The 11,280-nt window shown below is 59.0% G+C and overlaps 1 protein-coding gene across 1 annotated transcript; it reads left to right on the top strand.

Annotated features, from left to right (window-relative positions):
• Positions 1-8,907: 8,907 nt before the first annotated feature.
• Positions 8,908-10,210, top strand: FAM163B (family with sequence similarity 163 member B; the record flags this gene model as incomplete). Its single annotated transcript, XM_082627457.1, has 2 exons — positions 8,908-9,000; positions 9,705-10,210. 2 exons carry the CDS (start codon positions 8,908-8,910, stop codon positions 10,101-10,103), a joined length of 492 nt encoding a protein of 163 aa, XP_082483583.1. The 3' UTR covers positions 10,104-10,210.
• Positions 10,211-11,280: the final 1,070 nt, after the last annotated feature.

Below are 11,280 nucleotides of genomic sequence, written 5' to 3'. Positions count from 1 at the left end.
TACTCCCTGGGGACCATGCCAGAGGGGGCAGGAAGGCCACCCAGCTGGAGGTGCCCTCTTTCCCCTGGCAGTGGGGAAGCTGAGCCCCCTGGCCCACCCAGGTGGGGCAGAGCCCTGCTCCCTCCAGTTTCCTGGCCACGCCCCAGCCACCAGGCCCTGGGGTCTGCCCTGGATCCTCCCCTCCTGGACCACAGAGCTGCGAGCTCCTTTGCTTGGCTCCAGCCATATCCACGGTGGGCCGTGCAGGGCCACAAAGATGGGGTGACCGTCATCCAATCGGGTTTTCCGCTTACTCGGTGGGTTGACTCACTCCTCCAGCCTCAGTGTACCCCTAGAAAACGTGAGTGGGGTAATCGAGCAAAGAGATGTGTCTGAGCCCTGCTTCCCACGAGGCCTGGGAGAGTGGGTGTGTCCCACCCTCCACCCTGGGGCGGTCACAGGGAGAAATGAGATCCATGCACTGATGCTGTTGTTCTCATTAACCCTGATGTTGCTGAGCTGAGGCCCAGAGAAAGGAGGGGCCTGCTGTTCCCCCATCGCACCCCCAGCCTCCCTCCCCGCCCCCCTGAGAGCTCTGCCAGGGCCCCACTAGGAAATTCCGGTTCACCCTTCAAGAGCTCGAGGACCCTGGCAGGTCATTCATTCGCAGTCGGCGCTGAGTCCCTCCCGTGCTCTGGGCTGGGATTCAGGAACAGAGCAGTGGACCCCAGGTAGGGCCCTGCTCTCTCGCTGCTCACCCTGAGGGGCTCTTCAGCAGGGCTATGGGGGGAGCTTCTGGAATTCTGTGAACCCCAGAAACGGCTGGCAAAATGGCACAGCCCCTGTGCTCTTTCTGGGGTTCCTTGAGGGGTCCAGACCACAAAGCCAGCCAGAGGCATCCACAGCCTTTCCTGAACATCAGCAATCCAGCCCACCCGCCAGCGCCAAGCCCCCTGCTGCAGGCATCCTCCGGCCTTGGAACCCTAGGTGGGCACAGGCCGGGCTTACTGGGTCCCCCGCACCTGGCTGGCCCGAGTGCTCTCAGGGCCGAGCTGATCTGGGCTGAAGATGGAGCTTGGAGGGAGGACACTCCAGGTGTTGTTGGGAACTGCCTCTCTGGGCCCCAGGGCCCGACTCCCGCCACCCCACCCCCAGCCAGGCTCTGGATAATATCTCCGAGGCCAGCCCCAGCGATGCTGAGCACTTCGCCGTCTATTTATTACCAAACGCAGGAATCTGGGAGCCCGCGGAGCGTGAAATTAGGACCAAATGTGGAGGAGGTCTAGACAGGAACTCCGGGCCACTCCCGCTTGAGGACGACGGGGCCCTTGGGCTCCCAGGTAGCAGGAGCGCTCTGGTAACCAGACAGATGCTTGTGGAGGAAAAGCGTGCTGGCTGTCCATAAGCCTCGACGAGGCACCGGGATGCGGAAAGGCCTGGCAGCGAGAGGCAGCAAACCTGGGTCCCCAGCCCCGCTCTGACCTCTGCTGCCCCAGGCTCGGTTGGAAGGGCTGCTTGTGAAGCAAGCAGGTTCCGGGGCCCCACTCAGACCCCCTGAGGCCTGGGCCTCTGCATATTTCCCGGGTTCCCGTCCCTGGAGGGTTTAGGAGTCGCTGGACCGGTTGAGCCTGAGGCCCGGACAGTGTGGAGGCTGCGCGGCTCGGCTTCTCCTTGGCTCCTAGAAGGGGCGCCAGGCATCTCAGGTGAACAGGCGAAGGGGCGGGATGGCTGGAGGGGCGTAGGACAGACCCTCTGCCAGGGGAGGGGCTCCGTGAGGGCAAGGGGGAGGCAGGTGGGCCGGCGTCTGCCCCGCTGCCAGGTGTTTCCTGCCCCCCACCCCACTGGATCTTCACGCCACAGGAGGCGACCGGAGCTCGAAAAGCGGCGGCTCCCCACGAGACGCAGGACTCTCGGAAGGGGCGGTGGCCCGCCCAGCCCCCCTCCACAGACTCTGGGGCTGGGGGTGCCCAGGGAGGCCCCATCTCACAGCCTGTCCCTGTAAAAATCGGGGGCGGGGACAGGGAAGCAAAGCCGTTTATAAAGCTTTAAAACCGTTTATGGTCCCGGGGGGCAGATTAACAATTCAGCTCATCCTCGCCAGCTCGTCTTGGCTGGTGGTGCGCGGAGACTTGGGGCGGGGGCTGGGGCCAGGGAGCTGGAGGAGGAACGGCGGCGGCAGCCTCCACCAGGCTGTCACTGGACCTGCCGGCACCTCGCTGTCCCTCTCCTTCCTCTCCCGGCCCGACCCGGCCCGGCCCACCAGATGGCCATCCTTCCAGGACGGGCTCAGAAGCCTTCTCCTCCAGGAAGCCCTCCACGGTTCCCCTAAAGCAACACTGCCCCCTGAGCCCCAAAGCCCTCCGTTGGTCTCTGGGCACTCGGCATAGCCATTCCCGGGACACAAGTGTCCAGGGGGACACTGGATCAGCCCGGTTTCCCTCTAAGCTCCCAGGCAAGTTTATCGAAATGTTTGTAGTCCTTCCCCTTCTCTGCTCCCCTTGCGGGATGCCATCCTGATTTATTGCTTGGACCAGCAGCTGGCATTTTTTTCACATTCGTGATTCTGAAACTTCGTCATGCATCTCAGTTATCCGGACCCCTCCTCACAGGCAGGGCTGGTTAAAGATACAGACCTAGATCCTTCAAGTCCAGAGCTGGCAGGGCTTGGTTTTCTAAATCCTCCCATACCCATATTACAGAGAAGGAAACTGAGGCCCAGAGAGTGGCCTGAGACCCAGGGTTACCAGCAAGTGTATGGCAGGACACTCCCCCTCCTGTCCACCCTCGAGGGCAGGACAAGGGCCCCTCAGGCCTGGTTACCTCAGTGTCCAGCTGGGCAGTGTCCCCAGGCACAGGAAGGAGGTCTGAGAGGCAACAGCTCAGCCAGGGCAGCAAGGTATGGGACTTGGGGAAAGGGTCCTCTGGCCGCCGTTCTTCCACTAACTTGCTGTGTGAGGTCACGAATGTCTCCCCCGCAACGGTCACCACCCCTGCACTGGCCTCAGCTTCCCCCTACACCACCCATTAAACAGAGGGGTGGGACGTAGTCCCTCCCAGCAAAGGCACTTCAAGGTTCTGTGAGTTGCATTAAAGAAGTCCAGGAAGGCTTCTCGGAGGAGAAGGCATGTTCTGAGCACTGATGGCAGGGGAAGGCCTGGAGAGGCAGAGGGAAGAGCATCCCTGGGGTGGGGCACAGTAAGGGCATAGGGGTGGCTGGAGGGTGGGGTGAGGGAGGCCATGTCACTCTCGGGGGCTGTTCGGAGTTGACCGTGGACTGATGTCAGGCTGGGGCCTAAGCGAAGCTGCCAGCGGTGTGCGTGCACGTCTGCTGCCCGGGCCTGGTCCCGGGAGCGGCGCCCGGCTCGGGCGTTGCTGCCCGTCGGCGTGCGTGTATCTGCAGAGTGAGGCTGAGACGCTCCAGCTGGACGGGGCAAGAGTGTTGGAGCTGTGACTGCTGACAGTCCTGGGCGCCTGGCCGGTGCCGGCGCCCTTCCCATCGCGCCGCCAGGCTGCCTGTGGCTGGAGGCCCCCCACCCAGAGCCGGGCAGAGGAAGGGGCCATCTGTGTCTCAGACCCGGGGAGAGGCTCCGCGGCCACGCCCTCAGGGACCTGATAGAGGGTTGAGATGCAGAGAGGGAGACTAACAATAGCAAACTGAGCACAGCCCACCTGCCGCGTGGTGGAATCCTCCATGTTCTCCCGTTTTACAGAGGAGGAAACTGAGGCACAGAGAAATGGAGGTATTCGAAGCCCCCCGCTTGCATCTAACTGGGGGCAGAGCCAGGCTGGCCCCCAGGGGTCCGTCCGGCTGGGGTGTTGGGGCCACTGAGTTTAACTCCTGCACTTTGACCTCCTGCTTGACCTTTCCCAAGCCCAGTGAGTTCCCTCATCCATGAAGTAGGGCCATAATGATCTTTTGGGGGGTACAGATGGCAGAAACACACTCAAGGTTGATGTATTCACAGCAAGAGTCACTCTGCGGATCTCAGGGAGGGAAATGGAATCCCATGAATTGGGACCACCCCTCGCTGGGCACCTGTGTCCTTCCTCTCTTCCCCCTGGACCAACTCCCCTGCCTCCACACACATGCCGCCCTGGCTGCAGCCTGAGCACCCATGTCTCTACCCAAGGTCAAGGGACCAGCAGGGACCGGCCAGTCTCCAGGTCCTAGTTCCACTTCCTGGGAGAGAGAAGAGGGCTGGCCCAGCTTGGGGGGGTGGGGGGCTGGTGCCTTTCCATCCCAGCCCCAGCAAGCTGCGGCCAGAGGAGTAGCAGCAGGGGGTACGGAGGCTGCTGAAGCCCTCTGGGCCTGAGAGGCCCTGGATTTCCCGTGGCAGGCGGTGGGTCACATGTGGCTTTCAGCTGCGACGGGCCCATTAGCCAGAATGACACACATGGATCAGTGGCCCTGAATCGGGGGCTGGGCTTTGGCTGGATCACCAGGAGTGACCCTGGCCTTCTCTGAACCTTGGTCTCTTCATCTGCAAATTTGGGGTCCCAGTGCCTGCTCTGCCCTCCCCCGGCTGCCACGAAGACCAGGGAGATCTGTCAGGGGTCCATTCCGCCGCCCGCTTTCTGGCCACTCCAGGGTCAGGCTGAGACAAGCCGGGGTGTCCCTGTGAGCCCCCAGGAGGGAAGGGTTTGAGGGCGTGAGGCGCAGCGCTCCGGCAGCAGCTGCGTGCTTTGCTTTGCCTCACCTCTGTGAAGAGTGTGAAACGCATCTGGACAGCAGGCCTGGCCCTGCCCAGCGTCCCCCGCTGGTTGCTTCCTCTGCACACCCAGCTCCCTGGATCCGGCCCCGGTCGGCCTGCACCTTTGGCAGGGCTGGTGGGCCAGCTGGCCTCAGCCACCCTGGGGGCCGAGGAAGGTTGGAGCTGCCCGGCAGGGCGCCCAGAAATGCAGGGGTCCCTGGGGCTCCTGCTCTGTCTGTGTGGCCTGCACTGTGTCTTCCTGACCGGGCCCTATTGGTCCAGCTGTCTGGATCTGCCTGTCTGCACCTCTGTCTCTCTGAATTTGGAGCTGTCTGTGAGTCTGGGTCTCGTTGTCTCGTCGCTTTGGGCCTGTCTGGATCTACCTTTCAGTCCATCTGTCTGTCTGCTCAGGGTCTGGGTTCCCATCCCAGCTGTGCCTCTGACGCAAGACGCCCCCACCCCCCTCCTTGTGAGCACACGTCCACGTCCTCCTCCACCTATAGACCAGCGTCTCCGGCGTCCCTGCCCAGCCACTCCCTGCCAGGCCACTTGACCCTGCAGACGAGCCTGCGGGGAACCACTGAGCAGCCAACCTCACCAGGCGGGGCTCAGCCTCCCTCACTCCTGACCCACCAACCGCTCAGACCCCCCCGAGTCTCCCAACGAAAACCCCGTCTGTCAGTTCTTCTCACACATTCCTGGAAGAGAAAAAATCGGCCCAAATTCCAGCAAGTCTTTGGCAAGGCTTATCAACAGCTTTAGAAACGTGCACACCACAAAGCTCTTCACGGCACGTTCCTGTAATTGCAAGACGTGGGAAGTAACGCAAATCCCGGCCCGCAGGGCCTGACTGAGTGGGGCCCCTCTACGCAGCGGGGCGAGCTCTAGGGGCCCCTGGGGATAATCCCGCCCCTTGGGAAACGTGATGTATCTGGGGAGAGACCACTGGGTGAAAAGGGACGGTATGGAGGGTGTGGATAGGATGCCACTTTCGCTTAGGAGGAGAAGGAAATCTATATTTGCTTATATTTGTAGAAAGAAGCAATGGAAGGATAAGCCCAGAACAAAGTGAAATGGTTACTTCTGGGCAGAGTAGGGTGGGCGGTGGCTGCGGGGGGTGGGCAGGGAGGAAGCAAGACCTCTGAATGCACCTGGTTTTATGCTTTTGACTTTGGAACCAAATGTTTTATACAATTAAAGAGCAAAGCTAAATCATTTTTTTTTTTTTAAAGAAAGTACAAACTAAGTAGAATAAATGAACCTGAATATCAAGGTGGTGGAAAGAAAACCATACTAAGAATTTCAAGTGACTTTGAAACAATCTTTCTACTACACATCCCTAAGTGGACAAGAACAAAAGAAATAACAGATAAAGGGCTTCCCTGGTGGTGCAGTGCTTGAGGGTCCGCCTGCCGATGCAGGGGACACGGGTTCGTGCCCTGGTCCGGGAGGATCCCACATGCCGTGGAGCGGCTGGGCCCGTGAGCCATGGCCGCTGAGCCTGCGCGACCGGAGCCTGTGCTCCGCAATGGGAGAGGCCACAGCAGTGAGAGGCCCGTGTACCGCACACACAAAAAAATTCCATTCAGTAGACTTGTTAGTAAAAACATTGGTAACACTACTTTTAAATTATTATATATGATGGGAAAAAGCAAATAATGAAGTGCATGTTATTAGGAAATAAAATTTGCACTGTAAAAGTCACATAGACATCACCTTTTAACATGTAAATACCCTTTCATCTCTAATTTTATTTTATTTTTTAATTTTTATTATTATTATTTAAAATTTTTTTTTTTGCGGTACGCGGGCCTCTCAGTGTTGTGGCCTCTCCCGTTGCGGAGCACAGGCTCCGGACGCGCAGGCTCAGCGGCCATGGCTCACGGGCCCAGCCGCTCCACGGCATGTGGGATCCTCCCGGACCGGGGCACGAACCCGTGTCCCCTGCATCGGCAGGCGGACTCTCAACCACCGTGCCACCAGGGAAGCCCTCATCTCTCATTTTAAAGGGAAATATCAGTATAAACTCATGTTCATTTTTCTGTTCCTTAAAAAAAAAAAAAAGTCTTTCTGAGCTCTGGCCACCGGAAAAGCCTGGAAACCCAGGAGCAGCCAGCACCCCTGGTGCCCAGACTGTGTTCTCTAGAACCGCGTCCCAGCAAGAGGACCAGGGTGTCCCAGGAGATAAGCTGGGACATCTTACGCCTAAAAGCAACATGCTGTGAAGGGTTAGTGGGGTCCCACGAAAATGACACCGGAGTCAACTTGGAGGTGCTTCCAAACCCACAGTCCCAGTGGGATCATTTGAACATCAAAAAGAATAATGACTGCAGTGGCTTAAAACACATCAGATGTATATAAGTCAGTGAGATCACAATGATAACTGTAAAACAACCACAAACCTCATGGGGCGCCAACTTCTTTTGAAAATTGAAAAAGTTACAAACTGAGCGTCTACGCCTTTCCTCTGCAGACTGTCTTTTAATAGTACCGGATAGGTAATGGGGAAGGTTCTTTAGAGAAGAACCAGAGCTGATACATGCAGAAGAAATGATAGCATTTGAAAAGTCGCTATTTGCAATTCCTAATGAGATAACAGACGTAGGCTATGGTTTCCAGCGGCTGCCGAAAGGACGAGGTGGAAGGCTGATGGGGAATTTTACGGTGGGAAGACTGGGCTGACAGCAGCTGAACCCACTGGCCAATCTCAACATCACGACAAGAAGGACAGCCTGGGGCCCTGAAAGTGAAGTGATGGGAAGCCCGTTTAGAGGGCAAAACCATGATAGAGGAACATGTGAAATGGTGCTGGGAGAAATGCAGCCAGTTCTAGTACATGGAAAATTCTGTAAGATAAATGACCCAGTTTCTTCTATAAACACCATGGGGCGGGGAGGGGCGAGAGTGGATGGGAACTATTCTACCGTCAAACGAGCCAAAGTGGATCCTGATTTGAGCAAACCAACTGTAAAAAGACATCGTGGAGATGACTGGAGGTGTTTTAAAGGTCCTCACCTGTCAGATTCTGCACTGATTTATGAGTAAACTAATACACCCTGGGATTTCCTTTAGTGAACTCAATCGCCCGTGCCATGCTATTCCCCTGGCAGAAAAAAAAAAAAAAAAAAGGTAGGGGATGGAAATTGAGGCAGGGTGTGCTCAGCAACAACTGGTGCCTGAGAGATGATTGTTAACCGTCCAGGGATATGGCAAGGCAGTTATTAAAGCTTGGTCACTTGAAATGGGCCACAGTGAGAATGTGTACAGCACAAGCATCAGCAAATGCTACAGGTCAGGGTGCTTTCACTCCAAGAACTAGTTTATCAGCACCCGGCCAGACAGCGCTCACAAGAGCACCACGGGTGACAGCATTGTCCATTCTCTCTACTTCGTGTGTGTTTGAAATTTTCCACAGTAGTTTACGAGGGGCACATCCTTAGGCCTAGAAATCCCACTTCTAAGAATTTATCCTGGACAGGTCATTGAAGTCGGTCCTGTAATTCAAGTGGCTTCAGTTTTTAGCTACGCAAACATTTATGGAAACATTGGCTTAAGATTTATTTTTTAATGTCAACAGCCTAAACACCAAAAAGGAGTTTGGTTTTCAGTTTTGAAAGATGAGAAAGTTCTGGAAGTCGGTTGCAAACAAAGTGAATATACTTAACACGACTGACTTGTACACTTAAAAATGGTTAAGATGGTAAATTTGATGTCGTGTATTTTACTGGCGATTTGAAATTTTAAAGAAAAGGGATCGGTTATGTTATAAAACGGAATATGGTTCGAAATTACGTTACAGAAGAAAATTGAGTGATAAGGAAAAATAAGGATGAGCTGGGGAAGCGACAAAGCAGGTTTCAAAACCATACGTTCAGCCTGACTGCATTTCGGTAAATTTTTAAATGAGTGAGCTTGTCGCCCAGGCTGAAAGTGTGCTAGGCTGAGCGCTCGCATACGTGCTCAGGAAACCTTCACGGAGCCCCGAGGGTGAGGGGGTGTGCTGTTAGCATCATCTCCTACAGATGTGGAAACTGCTGGCAGAGGCAGAGGCAGAGGGGGATGTCCCGCCCGACCCCCAGGCCCAGCCCCTGCCTCCTGCACGCAGTAGGATTTCTTGTTTTCCCTTTCGGAGCGCTTCCTCAACCTCCTAACCTAGAACAGCTTCCTTTTGCAACGAGTGGACAATGTGGTGAAGCTGGTGGTGTGTGTTGCAGGCTGTTGATGGAGAAGGGGGCGGATGACAGCCGGGACTGTGGTCATCACCGGGGGCATCTTGGCGACTGTGATTCTGCTCTGCATCATCGCGGTTCTGTGCTACTGCCGGCTCCAGGTAGTCCGGGAGCTGGGGGTGGGGGGTGGGGGAGGGAAGCCCGGAGGGGGCCCTGCAGAGGGAGGGAGCCAGGGCCCAGGAAGGCGGAAGAGTCAGGTCTCCAAGAAGGTGCAAGGCAGACAGCACCCCCGGACGCCACCTGTGAGGGCTCAGTGATGACGGCTCCCCAGACTCCCTGCGAGGCGAGCCCGCTGAGGCTCAGAGAGGGTAAGGGCCTTGGCTGATGTCACACAGCTGCCAAGCGGGGAGCAGGGGTGAGCCCTTGGGCGGTGCTACTCCACCCCCTGTGCACTCCCCGCCCCACCCACACTCTAGGGCTGTCCTAGGTCCCCCGCATCTTTCTTCCTGAGAGAGGAGAGGAAGCCACGTGCATAGGGCAAGGCGGCACGGCTTGGTGCCCTGGAACTAGATTGGGACCAGACTGCCTGGGCTCGAATCCCAGCCCTGCCGCTTTCAGGCTGCCTGCACCCCCTGTGCCTCAGTTTCCCCACCTGCAAAATGGAGTTGGCCATTGCACCTGCCCCTGGTTGCTGGGGGCTGAAACGAGCAGATCCCTCGCTTAGGGATCCCAGGAGTCCGGGGTGCCTGGATTACGAGCTCCCGTAAGTGGTGGTGACGGGGACGCGGGTGTCTGAGCAGGGCGCCGCACGCGTGCAGCGAGGGGCGCCGGGGAGCTGGCGGTCACAGTGGCCCTCTGCCCGCAGTACTACTGCTGCAAGAAGGAGGAGTCCGAGGAGGACGAGGAGGAGCCCGACTTCGCCGTGCACTCGCAGCTGCCCCCGCTGCACTCGCGCCGCAGCCTCGTGCTGACCGACGGGCCGGCGCTCTACCCGGCCGCCACCGCCGCCGCCTTCAGCCAGAAGTCCCCGCAGGCCCGCACCCTCTGCCGCAGCTGCTCCCACTACGAGCCGCCCACCTTCTTCCTGCAGGAGGACGAGGACGTGCGCAACGGCGGGGAGCGCGTCTCCTACAAGAGCGCCAGCGGGGAGGACGCGGAGCTGCCGCCCGGGAGCTTCGGGGCCCTGCAGGCCCTCAACCCCAACCGCCTCTCGGCCATGCGGGAGGCCTTCGCTCGGAGCCGCAGCATCAGCACCGACGTCTGAGGGCGCCCCCGGCCGCCGACAGCTCCTGAGACCATGGTGGGGTCCCCACGGCGTCCCAGCCTGGCCCTGGGCCCGGACCCGGGTTCGGCCCAGCTTTCCTCACGTCCGCGTCCCCACGGGGGCCCGTTGGGGAGCTCCGGGGCTCACTGCGGGGATCAGACCCAGTGAAAGGAGTGTGGCCGCCCCGGCTGGTGGCCCCCGGGGCCTGGGTCTGGAAGGGAGGTGGGCAAGAGGCGGGCACCGGTGAGCGGTAGCATCCGGGTGGCAGGCTGCAGGGTGAGGTAGGGCTCTGGAGCAGACGCCAGGCCGCTGATACCAATGCTGCCGTTAGGGAGGGGGCAGTGGAAGGTGGCCTCCGTCTCAGCCCCAGCAAGTCGGCCATCTCCGGCTTCACCACCCGGCCATGTCCCTCCCTCCCTGGGCCTCAGCCTACCTACTTGTTCAAGGAAGGGGTGGTAGCCGCGATGCTAGGGGCCCTGCAGCACAAGCCTCGCCTGGCGACTGGGGACCAAGTACCCCGTCCCAGAACAGGGCCTCCCCCTCCCCCCCCACACACACCCTGGCTTTAAGCGGCCCGCGGCTGAGACACTGGTTGATTGAGCTGGGCCCCCAGCTGGGCAGATCTCCCTAGAAGGGGGAGCTCCCTTGGGATGCACAGCCCCGACTGGCTTTTTGGTGAAAATGGAGTGGGGAGGAGGCCGTGTGCTGCTCCCCCCGCTTCGGCAGTGTCCACACTAAAATACCCAGTCCGGTCCTCAGCCCTGATGCGGTAGGGCGGACAGAGCCATGGACCAGGGGCTAAATGACCCACTGACTCCCCGTGAGACCTGGGACGGGCCCTCCCACTCCTGGGCCTCAGCCCCCCCGCGGAGCCCTCCTGCTTTCGTGCCCCGGGGCGTAGACCCCGAGCTCTGCCACCTGCCCAGTGTCTCAGAAGGACCTGGGAGCAAGGCCTCAGGCTGCCCCTTCCCTGCTCCGGCCCCGTGCGCACGCTCGCAGCAGGGCTAGGGGCTCCCCCGCTGTCCAGCTAGAGAAATGCCCCAAACCCAGGGGCACTGCCCGCGGGGAACGCAGCCCCGTCCACGCAGAGGCACCGTTTCCTCTCGGCAGCATGGCCCCCAGAGTCCCCTGCCCTCTCCGGGCCTCTCTCTGCCTCTGGGCCCAGCCATAGAGCCAG

The sequence above is a fragment of the Mesoplodon mirus genome (genome assembly GCF_964341445.2).
Source record: "Mesoplodon mirus genome assembly, chromosome: 1".
Lineage (NCBI taxonomy): Eukaryota > Metazoa > Chordata > Mammalia > Artiodactyla > Ziphiidae > Mesoplodon > Mesoplodon mirus.
The sequence above is the reverse complement of the archived record's forward strand: the minus strand, read 5'-3'. Positions and strand labels throughout refer to the sequence as shown.